A 15,040-nucleotide genomic window follows, 5' to 3' on the forward strand; every position below is an offset into this window, starting at 1 on the left:
TTGTTTTACAGGAAATAGCAGACAGGTATTAAAAGAAAATGTATATGAGAATTCAGAATTACTGCATTCATATATTTCTATCCCTCGAGTTTCATACATTGCTTGATGATTTGCAGTAAGCTGGTTTTAGGGATGTTCAGTACTCCTGTTTATGCATATGATGAAAATTCATCCACGAACAATACTTTGTTGAAAGTAAATGTTGTGGAAGGATAATAGAATTGAAAACAGTGATGTAATACAGCAGAGCTTTGTATATTTCTGAGAATGTTTGTCCATGTGAACAGTGATGTAATACAGATATGTATTTTTTCAGAAAATGTTTGTCCACATGAATAAGAGACTTGGAGAAATGCTACTTCATTTTTTATTCATGTGTATCGATCGAGAGAAAGCAATTAAAGTGTTCCGTGATTGCTGGCCTTTGATAGATAAGAAACAGGAGTCCCAATTCCACAAAGCTACATTTGAATGGTACAAGTCTCTTAAGCAGGTAACTCTGTGTATGTTTTGTTGTTTGCCTGATATTGTTTACCTGTTCTCTGTCGAAGGGGCATCTATTAAAGTTCCTTAAAGTACACCACCATGGGATTCTTAGAATCACAAATCTTGTCAAAAATGAGGTGTGACTAATTGATGCCTAAAATGGCCTCAAAAGTACACTTAGTAAAGTCACTCCTCTGGAGCCCCCATTTATCCATGTTTTATTTCATTGTCAACTCTACAGCTGACAAGTGAAGTAAGTTATTATTTTTAGGACACAGTTGAGTATCTATTTCCTCATGTGATAAAAACAATTGAAAGTTGTTTGCTTCATGTGAATGGTAAACATGCCCATCTGGTAAACAATATGTATAAATCATATTGATTCTAATAAAAGGAAAATGATTATTATTGTCATTATATAATGTACAAAAATATGCTAAAAGTGCCTATTGAGTTTACAAAGCTAACTTTGCTTTTACAGTACATTTTTTGTCTCATTCTGTGCAGGTAGAAATGTATTTCATACAACTTTAAAAGATATCAATTTACAGACATGGAGAAGAAACTGAATTTGATTGTGTTTACTTTCTTAGTAGGAGAGCTAGTATCTTGCCCTCCAAGCATGCAGGTCTCTCTCTCTCTCTCTCTCTCTCTCTCTCTCTCTCTCTCTCTCTCTCTCTCTCTCTCTCTCTCTCTCTCTCTCTCTTTCTCTCTTTCTCTTTCTCTCTCTCTCTCTCTCTCTTCTCTCTCTCTCTCTCTCTCTCTCTCTCTCTCTCTCTCTCTCTCTCTCTCTCTCTCTCTCTCTCTCTCTCTCTCTCTCTCTCTCTCATATCAGAGGCTTCAATAACAGACCAAGTCCACAGCAAGGCTGGCCCATAATTGAAATATTGAGAGGATTATGAAAGGGAAAAAGAGGAGGCAAAGAAAAGTATGTGTGAATTTTTGAAATGAAAAACCTGTATTTTGAAGTGTGCCAGGTCAGGTATTGGGCAAGACATGAGAAGGTAGAGTTCCAAACATTCGAGTATTAGGGAAAGAAACAGTTATCAAAGTGGCCCATCCTTGAGTTGCCAGTGACCTCACAGTAATCATGTGACACATCAGCTTGCTGAGTATTGCATTGTCTAGCTAGTGATGGGGGCACACAAGCAGCTAGCTCTCACAAAACCAAAGTGATACCTATAAAAGAGGGAAAGTGAACCAGCGTTGTGGCATGGGGTAATAGGGTCATATTTGTAAGTTAGCCTAGGAGAGTTTATAAGTCAGACTGCTTTTGACTCAACTCTGTCAATTAAGGATGCATGGCTAGAACCACCCCAGATGTAAGTGCAGTACTCCATACCAGGACGAATCAATCCTTTGTATAAATAAAGCAACTGTTCAGCAGAGAATTTTCAACATCTAAGCAGGACACCTAGTTTCTTGGAGACAAAATTAACTATTTCTGTAATGTGGGTTTCCAAAAAAGAGAGACTGTTACAGTAATAACAAGTATGCTCATTGGGTCAAGAGGTGGGATTACAGAACCATCAAAGGAGAGATGAGGGTTGGGAGGAGTTTTCGATAGAGATGGACAGAAACTGGGTCTTGGAGGCATTAAGCTTGGGTAGATTTTCTCTACCCCATTGAGATATACTGTCCAAGTCTGGGTTTATTAGGAAAGCTATGACAAGATGAGATGCAGATTGAGCAAGAGAAGAAGGAGCAGAATTGAAATATGTGGATGAATGCACTGTTGAGTTGTCAGCATATGACTGCATTTGGTTATTTGTGGAACAGAGAAAATCATTGATAGAAGAAAAATTGGAGGAGACAGAGCAGAACCTTGAATGACACCACAATTGATGGGAAAAGTTGGGGGGAGGCTGATGTATTAACAACCACAGAGATAAATTGGCCAGAGAGAAAGCTTGATATGAAGGAGCAAAGTGAGGGAAACCAAAAGAGGGGAGCTTAGAGATGAGACCCCAATGCCACATCCTATCAAAAAGTCTTGGAAGTGTCAAGGGCAACTACATGTGACTCCTCAGAACCTTGATTTTGATTGATATATATTCTTCAAACCCTTTCAAAAACAAAAAATCACTTTTATGAGGAGAGATTGATTTCTGTAGTCCAATAGAGGAGTCATGAAGGATAGATGCATCTCACTTATACCTCTCTAGTGTGTTGGGTGTGTGGGTCTTGCTTTTCCTACAGTCATCATAATTTATGTTAGGTGCCCAGCATTTATATCAAAAGTTTAGTGACCATGTGGTTGGAAATTATGTCTTGATGAGAGTTTGAATGTCTTTTTTTGGTTTATGAGCAATCGGGGCCTGAACATGCAGGAGGGTGAGAGGCGTGCAAGGAATAGAATGAATTGGAATGATGTGGTATACCAGGATCAAGGTGCTTTCAATGGACTGGACCAGGGCATGGGAAATGACTAGAATAAATCATGGAAAGGTCTGTGGGGCCTGGATGTGGATAGCAGTATGTGGTTTCAGTGCATTTCACATGACAGCTAGAGACTGAGTGGGAACAAATTTGGCCTTTTTTGTCTGACGTAGGGAGTTGTGAAGCTGTTTCCTGTGGGGCAGGGTGGCGCTGGGGATGGATGAAGGCAAGTGAGTATGAATATGTACATGTGTATGTATGTATATATCTGATATATGTATGTTTGTATTTATTTATTATACTTGATCACCATACCCTGTGTCAGTGATGTAGCACCAGGAAACACAAAGAACGTCCCATCCAATCATGTACACATATATATACATAATCTTCCAGACATGCATATATACATACTTATATATTATTATTATTATTATTTTGCTTTGTTGATGTCTCCCGCACCTGCGAGGTAGCGCAAGGAAACAGACGAAAGAAATGGCCCAACCCAACCCCACACACATGCACACACACACGTCCACACACGCAAACATACACACCCACACATCCCAACGTACACACATATATACACACACAGACACACACATATACACACATGCCCACAATTCACACTGTCTGCCCCTACTCACCCACATCCTCACCCCACCACACACGGAATAACATCCCCCTCCCCCTCATGTGCGCGAGGCAGCGCCAGGAAAAGACAACAAAGGCCCCATTCGTTCACACTCAGTCTCCGGTTGTCATGCAGTAATGCCCGAAACCACAGCTCCCTTTCCACATCCAGGCCCCACAGAACTTTCCATGGTTTACCCCAGATGCTTCACATGCCCTGATTCAATCCATTGACAGCACGTCGACCCCGGTATACCACATCGATCCAATTTACTCTATTCCTTGCCCGCCTTTCACCCTCCTGCATGTTCAGGCCCCGATCACTCAAAATCTTTTTCACTCCATCTTTCCACCTCCAATTTGGTCTCCCACTTCTCCCACTATACCTCTGTAATTTAAGCACTCACTCTTATCCCCTTTGCCTTTGTACAATGGCACTATGCAAGCATTCTGCCAATCCTCAGGCCCCTCACCATGAATCATACATACATTGAATAACCTTACCAACCAGTGAACAATACAGTCACCCCCTTTTTTAATAAATTCCACTGCAATACCATCCAAACCTGCTGCCTTGTCGGCTTTCATCTTCCGCAAAGCTTTTACTACCTCTTCTCTGTTTACCAAATCATTTTCCCTAACCCTCTCACTTTGCACACCACCTCAACCAAAACACCCTATATCTGCCACTCTATCATCAAACACATTCAAGAAACCTTCAAAATACTCACAACAACTCCTTCTCACATCACCACTACTTGTTATCACCTCCCCATTAGCCCCCTTCACTGAAGTTCCCATTTGCTCCCTTGTCTTATGCACTTAATTTACCTCCTTCCAGAACATCTTTTTATTCTCCCTAAAATTTAATGATACTCTCTCACCCCAACTCTCATTTGCCCTCTTTTTCACCTCTTGCACCTTTCTCTTGACCTCCTGTCTCTTTCTTTAATACATCTCCTACTCATTTGCATTTTTCCCTGCAAAAATCATCCAAATGCCTCTCCCTTCTCTTTCACTAATAATCTTACTTCTTCATCCCACCACTCATTACCCTTTCTAATCAACCCATCTCCCACGCTTCTCATGCCACAAGCATCTTTTGCGCAAGCCATCACTGCTTCCCTAAATACATCCCATTCCTCCCCCACTCCCCTTACCTCCTTTGTTCTCACCTTTTTCCATTCTGTACTCAGTCTCTCCTGGTACTTCCTCACACAAGTCTCCTTCCCAAGCTCACTTACTCTCACCACCCTCTTCACCCCAACATTCTCTCTTCTTTTCTGAAATCCCATACAAATCTTCACCTTCGCCTCCACAAGATAATGATCAGACATCCCTCCAGTTGCACCTCTCAGCACATTAACATCCAAAAGTCTCTCTCGCGCGCCTGTCAATTAACACATAATCCAATAATGCTCTCTGGCCATCTCTCCTACTTACATACGTATACTTATGTATATCTCTCTTTTTAAACCAGGTATTCCCAATCACCAGTCCTTTTTCAGCACATAAATCTACAATCTCTTCACCATTTCCATTTACAACACTGAACATCCCATGTATACCAATTATTCCCTCAACTGCCACATTACTCACCTTTGCATTCAAATCACCCATCACTATAACCCGGTCATGTGCATCAAAACCACTAACACACTCATTCAGCTGCTCCCAAAACACTTGCCTCTCATAATCTTTCTTCTCATGCCCAGGTGGATATGCGCCAATAATCACCCATCTCTCTCCATCAACTTTCAGCTTTACCCATATTAATCTAGAATTTACTTTCTTACATTCTATCACATACTCCCACAACTCCTGATTCAAGAGTACTGCTACTCCTTCCCTTGCTCTTGTCCTCTCACTAACCCCTGACTTAACTCCCAAGACATTCCCAAACCACTCTTCCCCTTTACCCTTCGTTTCACTCAGAGCCAAAAAAAAGAAAATATATATATATATATATATATATATATATATATATTTTTTTTTTTTTTTTCTTTTTTTATACTTTGTCGCTGTCTCCCGCGTTTGCGAGGTAGCGCAAGGAAACAGACGAAAGAAATGGCCCAACCCCCCCCATACACATGTACATACACACGTCCACACACGCAAATATACATACCTACCCAGCTTTCCATGGTTTACCCCGGACGCTTCACATGCCTTGATTCAATCCACTGACAGCACGTCAACCCCTGTATACCACATCGCTCCAATTCACTCTATTCCTTGCCCTCCTTTCACCCTCCTGCATGTTCAGGCCCCGATCACACAAAATCCTTTTCACTCCATCTTTCCACCTCCAATTTGGTCTCCCTCTTCTCCTCGTTCCCTCCACCTCCGACACATATATCCTCTTGGTCAATCTTTCCTCACTCATTCTCTCCATGTGCCCAAACCATTTCAAAACACCCTCTTCTGCTCTCTCAACCACGCTCTTTTTATTTCCACACATCTCTCTTACCCTTACGTTACTTACTCGATCAAACCACCTCACACCACACATTGTCCTCAAACATCTAATTTCCAGCACATCCATCCTCCTGCGCACAACTCTATCCATAGCCCACGCCTCGCAGCCATACAACATTGTTGGAACCACTATTCCTTCAAACATACCCATTTTTGCTTTCCGGGATAATGTTCTCGACTTCCACACATTTTTCAAGGCTCCCAAAATTTTCGCCCCCTCCCCCACCCTATGATCCACTTCTGCTTCCATGGTTCCATCCGCTGACAGGTCCACTCCCAGATATCTAAAACACTTCACTTCCTCCAGTTTTTCTCCATTCAAACTCACCTCCCAATTGACTTGACCCTCAACCCTACTGTACCTAATAACCTTGCTCTTATTCACATTTACTCTTAACTTTCTTCTTCCACACACTTTACCAAACTCCGTCACCAGCTTCTGCAGTTTCTCCCATGAATCCGCCACCAGCGCTGTATCATCAGCGAACAACAACTGACTCACTTCCCAAGCTCTCTCATCCCCAACAGACTTCATACTTGCCCCTCTTTCCAAAACTCTTGCATTTACCTCCCTAACAACCCCATCCATAAACAAATTAAACAACCATGGAGACATCACACACCCCTGCCGCAAACCTACATTCACTGAGAACCAATCACTTTCCTCTCTTCCTACACGTACACATGCCTTACGTCCTCGATAAAAACTTTTCACTGCTTCTAACAACTTGCCTCCCACACCATATATTCTTAATACCTTCCACAGAGCATCTCTATCAACTCTATCATATGCCTTCTCCAGATCCATAAATGCTACATACAAATCCATTTGCTTTTCTAAGTATTTCTCACATACATTCTTCAAAGCAAACACCTGATCCACACATCCTCTACCACTTCTGAAACCACACTGCTCTTCCCCAATCTGATGCTCTGTACATGCCTTCACCCTCTCAATCAATACCCTCCCATATAATTTACCAGGAATACTCAACAAACTTATACCTCTGTAATTTGAGCACTCACTCTTATCCCCTTTGCCTTTGTACAATGGCACTATGCACGCATTCCGCCAATCCTCAGGCACCTCACCATGAGTCATACATACATTAAATAACCTTACCAACCAGTCAACAATACAGTCACCCCCTTTTTTAATAAATTCCACTGCAATACCATCCAAACCTGCTGCCTTGCCGGCTTTCATCTTCCGCAAAGCTTTTACTACCTCTTTCTCTGTTTACTTAGAAAAGCAAATGGCTTTGTATGTAGCATTTATGGATCTGGAGAAGGCATATGATAGAGTTGATAGAGATGCTCTGTGGAAGGTATTAAGAATATATGGTGTGGGAGGCAAGTTGTTAGAAGCAGTGAAAAGTTTTTATCGAGGATGTAAGGCATGTGTACGTGTAGGAAGAGAGGAAAGTGATTGGTTCTCAGTGAATGTAGGTTTGCGGCAGGGGTGTGTGATGTCTCCATGGTTGTTTAATTTGTTTATGGATGGGGTTGTTAGGGAGGTGAATGCAAGAGTTTTGGAAAGAGGGGCAAGTATGAAGTCTGTTGGGGATGAGAGAGCTTGGGAAGTGAGTCAGTTGTTGTTCGCTGATGATACAGCGCTGGTGGCTGATTCATGTGAGAAACTGCAGAAGCTGGTGACTGAGTTTGGTAAAGTGTGTGAAAGAAGAAAGTTAAGAGTAAATGTGAATAAGAGCAAGGTTATTAGGTACAGTAGGGTTGAGGGTCAAGTCAATTGGGAGGTGAGTCTGAATGGAGAAAAACTGGAGGAAGTGAAGTGTTTTAGATATCTGGGAGTGGATCTGGCAGCGGATGGAGCCATGGAAGCGGAAGTGGATCATAGGGTGGGGGAGGGGGCGAAAATTCTGGGAGCCTTGAAGAATGTGTGGAAGTCGAGAACATTATCTCGGAAAGCAAAAATGGGTATGTTTGAAGGAATAGTGGTTCCAACAATGTTGTATGGTTGCGAGGGTGGGCTATGGATAGAGTTGTGCGCAGGAGGATGGATGTGCTGGAAATGAGATGTTTGAGGAAAATATATGGTGTGAGGTGGTTTGATCGAGTAAGTAACGTAAGGGTAAGAGAGATGTGTGGAAATAAAAAGAGCGTGGTTGAGAGAGCAGAAGAGGGTGTTTTGAAATGGTTTGGGCACATGGAGAGAATGAGTGAGGAAAGATTGACCAAGAGGATATATGTGTCGGAGGTGGAGGGAACGAGGAGAAGAGGGAGACCAAATTGGAGGTGGAAAGATGGAGTGAAAAAGATTTTGTGTGATCGGGTCCTGAACATGCAGGAGGGTGAAAGGAGGGCAAGGAATAGAGTGATTTGGAGCGATGTGGTATACCGGGGTTGACGTGCTGTCAGTGGATTGAATCAAGGCATGTGAAGCGTCTGGGGTAAACCATGGAAAGCTGTGTAGGTATGTATATTTGCGTGTTGTGGACGTATGTATATACATGTGTATGGGGGTGGGTTGGGCCATTTCTTTCGTCTGTTTCCTTGTGCTACCTCGCAAACGCGGGAGACCGGCAAAAAAAAAAAATATAATATATATATATATATATATATATATATATATATATATATATATATATATATATATATATATATATATTATTTTTATTATTATTATACTTTGTCGCTGTCTCCCGCGTTTGCGAGGTAGCGCAAGGAAACAGACGAAAGAAATGGCCCAACCCACCCCATACACATGTATATACATCCAGGCCCCACAAAACTTTCCATGGTTTACCCCAGACACTTCACATGCCTGGTTCAATCCATTGATAGCACATTGACCCTGGTATACCATATCGTTCCAATTCGATCCGCACATGAAATGACAACCCCCTCCCCCGCATGTGCGTGAGGTAGCACTAGGAAAAGACAACAAAGGCCACATTCGTTCACACTCAGTCTCTAGCTGTTATGTATAAAGCACCAAAACCACAGCTCCTTTCCACATCCAGGCCTCACAAAACTTTCATGGTTTACCCCAGATGCTTCACATGCCCTGATTCAATCCATTGACAGCACGTCGACCCCGGTATACCACATCGATCCAATTTACTCTATTCCTTGCCCGCCTTTCACCCTCCTGCATGTTCAGGCCCCGATCACTCAAAATCTTTTTCACTCCATCTTTCCACCTCCAATTTGGTCTCCCACTTCTCCCACTATACCTCTGTAATTTAAGCACTCACTCTTATCCCCTTTGCCTTTGTACAATGGCACTATGCAAGCATTCTGCCAATCCTCAGGCCCCTCACCATGAATCATACATACATTGAATAACCTTACCAACCAGTGAACAATACAGTCACCCCCTTTTTTAATAAATTCCACTGCAATACCATCCAAACCTGCTGCCTTGTCGGCTTTCATCTTCCGCAAAGCTTTTACTACCTCTTCTCTGTTTACCAAATCATTTTCCCTAACCCTCTCACTTTGCACACCACCTCGACCAAAACACCCTATATCTGCCACTCTATCATCAAACACATTCAAGAAACCTTCAAAATACTCACAACAACTCCTTCTCACATCACCACTACTTGTTATCACCTCCCCATTAGCCCCCTTCACTGAAGTTCCCATTTGCTCCCTTGTCTTATGCACTTAATTTACCTCCTTCCAGAACATCTTTTTATTCTCCCTAAAATTTAATGATACTCTCTCACCCCAACTCTCATTTGCCCTCTTTTTCACCTCTTGCACCTTTCTCTTGACCTCGCACCTTTCTCTTGACCTCCTGTCTCTTTCTTTAATACATCTCCTACTCATTTGCATTTTTCCCTGCAAAAATCATCCAAATGCCTCTCCCTTCTCTTTCACTAATAATCTTACTTCTTCATCCCACCACTCATTACCCTTTCTAATCAACCCATCTCCCACGCTTCTCATGCCACAAGCATCTTTTGCGCAAGCCATCACTGCTTCCCTAAATACATCCCATTCCTCCCCCACTCCCCTTACCTCCTTTGTTCTCACCTTTTTCCATTCTGTACTCAGTCTCTCCTGGTACTTCCTCACACAAGTCTCCTTCCCAAGCTCACTTACTCTCACCACCCTCTTCACCCCAACATTCTCTCTTCTTTTCTGAAATCCCATACAAATCTTCACCTTCGCCTCCACAAGATAATGATCAGACATCCCTCCAGTTGCACCTCTCAGCACATTAACATCCAAAAGTCTCTCTCGCGCGCCTGTCAATTAACACATAATCCAATAATGCTCTCTGGCCATCTCTCCTACTTACATACGTATACTTATGTATATCTCTCTTTTTAAACCAGGTATTCCCAATCACCAGTCCTTTTTCAGCACATAAATCTACAATCTCTTCACCATTTCCATTTACAACACTGAACATCCCATGTATACCAATTATTCCCTCAACTGCCACATTACTCACCTTTGCATTCAAATCACCCATCACTATAACCCGGTCATGTGCATCAAAACCACTAACACACTCATTCAGCTGCTCCCAAAACACTTGCCTCTCATAATCTTTCTTCTCATGCCCAGGTGGATATGCGCCAATAATCACCCATCTCTCTCCATCAACTTTCAGCTTTACCCATATTAATCTAGAATTTACTTTCTTACATTCTATCACATACTCCCACAACTCCTGATTCAAGAGTACTGCTACTCCTTCCCTTGCTCTTGTCCTCTCACTAACCCCTGACTTAACTCCCAAGACATTCCCAAACCACTCTTCCCCTTTACCCTTCGTTTCACTCAGAGCCAAAAAAAAGAAAATATATATATATATATATATATATATATATATATATTTTTTTTTTTTTTTTTTTTTTTATACTTTGTCGCTGTCTCCCGCGTTTGCGAGGTAGCGCAAGGAAACAGACGAAAGAAATGGCCCAACCCCCCCCATACACATGTACATACACACGTCCACACACGCAAATATACATACCTACCCAGCTTTCCATGGTTTACCCCGGACGCTTCACATGCCTTGATTCAATCCACTGACAGCACGTCAACCCCTGTATACCACATCGCTCCAATTCACTCTATTCCTTGCCCTCCTTTCACCCTCCTGCATGTTCAGGCCCCGATCACACAAAATCCTTTTCACTCCATCTTTCCACCTCCAATTTGGTCTCCCTCTTCTCCTCGTTCCCTCCACCTCCGACACATATATCCTCTTGGTCAATCTTTCCTCACTCATTCTCTCCATGTGCCCAAACCATTTCAAAACACCCTCTTCTGCTCTCTCAACCACGCTCTTTTTATTTCCACACATCTCTCTTACCCTTACGTTACTTACTCGATCAAACCACCTCACACCACACATTGTCCTCAAACATCTAATTTCCAGCACATCCATCCTCCTGCGCACAACTCTATCCATAGCCCACACCTCGCAGCCATACAACATTGTTGGAACCACTATTCCTTCAAACATACCCATTTTTGCTTTCCGGGATAATGTTCTCGACTTCCACACATTTTTCAAGGCTCCCAAAATTTTCGCCCCCTCCCCCACCCTATGATCCACTTCTGCTTCCATGGTTCCATCCGCTGACAGGTCCACTCCCAGATATCTAAAACACTTCACTTCCTCCAGTTTTTCTCCATTCAAACTCACCTCCCAATTGACTTGACCCTCAACCCTACTGTACCTAATAACCTTGCTCTTATTCACATTTACTCTTAACTTTCTTCTTCCACACACTTTACCAAACTCCGTCACCAGCTTCTGCAGTTTCTCCCATGAATCCGCCACCAGCGCTGTATCATCAGCGAACAACAACTGACTCACTTCCCAAGCTCTCTCATCCCCAACAGACTTCATACTTGCCCCTCTTTCCAAAACTCTTGCATTTACCTCCCTAACAACCCCATCCATAAACAAATTAAACAACCATGGAGACATCACACACCCCTGCCGCAAACCTACATTCACTGAGAACCAATCACTTTCCTCTCTTCCTACACGTACACATGCCTTACGTCCTCGATAAAAACTTTTCACTGCTTCTAACAACTTGCCTCCCACACCATATATTCTTAATACCTTCCACAGAGCATCTCTATCAACTCTATCATATGCCTTCTCCAGATCCATAAATGCTACATACAAATCCATTTGCTTTTCTAAGTATTTCTCACATACATTCTTCAAAGCAAACACCTGATCCACACATCCTCTACCACTTCTGAAACCACACTGCTCTTCCCCAATCTGATGCTCTGTACATGCCTTCACCCTCTCAATCAATACCCTCCCATATAATTTACCAGGAATACTCAACAAACTTATACCTCTGTAATTTGAGCACTCACTCTTATCCCCTTTGCCTTTGTACAATGGCACTATGCACGCATTCCGCCAATCCTCAGGCACCTCACCATGAGTCATACATACATTAAATAACCTTACCAACCAGTCAACAATACAGTCACCCCCTTTTTTAATAAATTCCACTGCAATACCATCCAAACCTGCTGCCTTGCCGGCTTTCATCTTCCGCAAAGCTTTTACTACCTCTTTCTCTGTTTACTTAGAAAAGCAAATGGCTTTGTATGTAGCATTTATGGATCTGGAGAAGGCATATGATAGAGTTGATAGAGATGCTCTGTGGAAGGTATTAAGAATATATGGTGTGGGAGGCAAGTTGTTAGAAGCAGTGAAAAGTTTTTATCGAGGATGTAAGGCATGTGTACGTGTAGGAAGAGAGGAAAGTGATTGGTTCTCAGTGAATGTAGGTTTGCGGCAGGGGTGTGTGATGTCTCCATGGTTGTTTAATTTGTTTATGGATGGGGTTGTTAGGGAGGTGAATGCAAGAGTTTTGGAAAGAGGGGCAAGTATGAAGTCTGTTGGGGATGAGAGAGCTTGGGAAGTGAGTCAGTTGTTGTTCGCTGATGATACAGCGCTGGTGGCTGATTCATGTGAGAAACTGCAGAAGCTGGTGACTGAGTTTGGTAAAGTGTGTGAAAGAAGAAAGTTAAGAGTAAATGTGAATAAGAGCAAGGTTATTAGGTACAGTAGGGTTGAGGGTCAAGTCAATTGGGAGGTGAGTCTGAATGGAGAAAAACTGGAGGAAGTGAAGTGTTTTAGATATCTGGGAGTGGATCTGGCAGCGGATGGAGCCATGGAAGCGGAAGTGGATCATAGGGTGGGGGAGGGGGCGAAAATTCTGGGAGCCTTGAAGAATGTGTGGAAGTCGAGAACATTATCTCGGAAAGCAAAAATGGGTATGTTTGAAGGAATAGTGGTTCCAACAATGTTGTATGGTTGCGAGGCGTGGGCTATGGATAGAGTTGTGCGCAGGAGGATGGATGTGCTGGAAATGAGATGTTTGAGGAAAATATATGGTGTGAGGTGGTTTGATCGAGTAAGTAACGTAAGGGTAAGAGAGATGTGTGGAAATAAAAAGAGCGTGGTTGAGAGAGCAGAAGAGGGTGTTTTGAAATGGTTTGGGCACATGGAGAGAATGAGTGAGGAAAGATTGACCAAGAGGATATATGTGTCGGAGGTGGAGGGAACGAGGAGAAGAGGGAGACCAAATTGGAGGTGGAAAGATGGAGTGAAAAAGATTTTGTGTGATCGGGTCCTGAACATGCAGGAGGGTGAAAGGAGGGCAAGGAATAGAGTGATTTGGAGCGATGTGGTATACCGGGGTTGACGTGCTGTCAGTGGATTGAATCAAGGCATGTGAAGCGTCTGGGGTAAACCATGGAAAGCTGTGTAGGTATGTATATTTGCGTGTGTGGACGTATGTATATACATGTGTATGGGGGTGGGTTGGGCCATTTCTTTCGTCTGTTTCCTTGTGCTACCTCGCAAACGCGGGAGACCGGCAAAAAAAAAAAATATATATATATATATATATATATATATATATATATATATATATATATATATATATATATATTATTATTATTATTATTATACTTTGTCGCTGTCTCCCGCGTTTGCGAGGTAGCGCAAGGAAACAGACGAAAGAAATGGCCCAACCCACCCCCATACACATGTATATACATCCAGGCCCCACAAAACTTTCCATGGTTTACCCCAGACACTTCACATGCCCTGGTTCAATCCATTGATAGCACATTGACCCTGGTATACCATATCGTTCCAATTCGATCCGCACATGAAATGACAACCCCCTCCCCCGCATGTGCGTGAGGTAGCACTAGGAAAAGACAACAAAGGCCACATTCGTTCACACTCAGTCTCTAGCTGTTATGTATAATGCACCAAAACCACAGCTCCCTTTCCACATCCAGGCCTCACAAAACTTTCCATGGTTTACCCCAGATGCTTCACATGACCTGGTTCAATCCATTGATGGCACGTCGACCCCGGTGTACCACATCGTTCCAATTCACTCTATTCCTTGCCTGCCTTTCACCCTCCTGCATGTTCAGGCCCCGATCACTCAAAATCTTTTTCACTCCATCTTTCCACCTCCAATTTGGTCTCCCACTTCTCCTCGTTCCCTCCGCCTCTGACACATATAATCTCTTTGTCAATCTTTCCTTACTCATTCTCTTCATATGTCCAAACCATTTCAAAACACCCTCTTCTGCTCTCTCAACCACACTCTTTTTATTACCACACATCTCTCTTACCCTTTCATTACTTAATCAAACCACCTCACACCACATATTGTCCTCAAACATCTCATTTCCAGCACATCCACCCTCCTCCACACAACTCTATCTATAGCCCACGCATCGCAACCATATAACATTGTTGGAACCACTATTCCTTCAAACATACCCATTTTTGCTTTCCAAGATAACATTCTCGACTTCCACACATTTTTCAACGCTCCCTGAACTTTAGCCCCCTCCCCCACCCAGTGATTCACTTCTTCCATGGTTCCATCCGTTGCCAAATCCCCTCTCAGATATTCAAAACACTTCACTTCCTCCAGTTTTTCTCATTTCAAACTTACCTCCCAGTTGACTTGACCCTCAACCCTACTGTACCTAATAACCTTGCTCTTATTCACATTTACTCACAGCTTTCTTCTTTCACCCACTTTACTAAACTCAGTCACCA

The 15,040-nt window shown here is 42.7% G+C and overlaps 1 protein-coding gene across 1 annotated transcript in view; it reads left to right on the plus strand.

Moving 5' to 3' along the window:
* Positions 1–15,040, plus strand: part of LOC139749354 (uncharacterized) — a 175,935-nt gene that overhangs the window by 13,313 nt on the left and 147,582 nt on the right. Inside the window, exon 3 of the mRNA XM_071663072.1 lies at positions 317–493. Within this exon, the coding sequence (XP_071519173.1) occupies positions 317–493 (177 nt within the window). The remainder of the gene's footprint in view (positions 1–316; positions 494–15,040) is intronic.

Source organism: Panulirus ornatus, chromosome 7 (genome assembly GCF_036320965.1).
Source record: "Panulirus ornatus isolate Po-2019 chromosome 7, ASM3632096v1, whole genome shotgun sequence".
NCBI classification, from domain to species: Eukaryota; Metazoa; Arthropoda; class Malacostraca; order Decapoda; family Palinuridae; genus Panulirus; species Panulirus ornatus.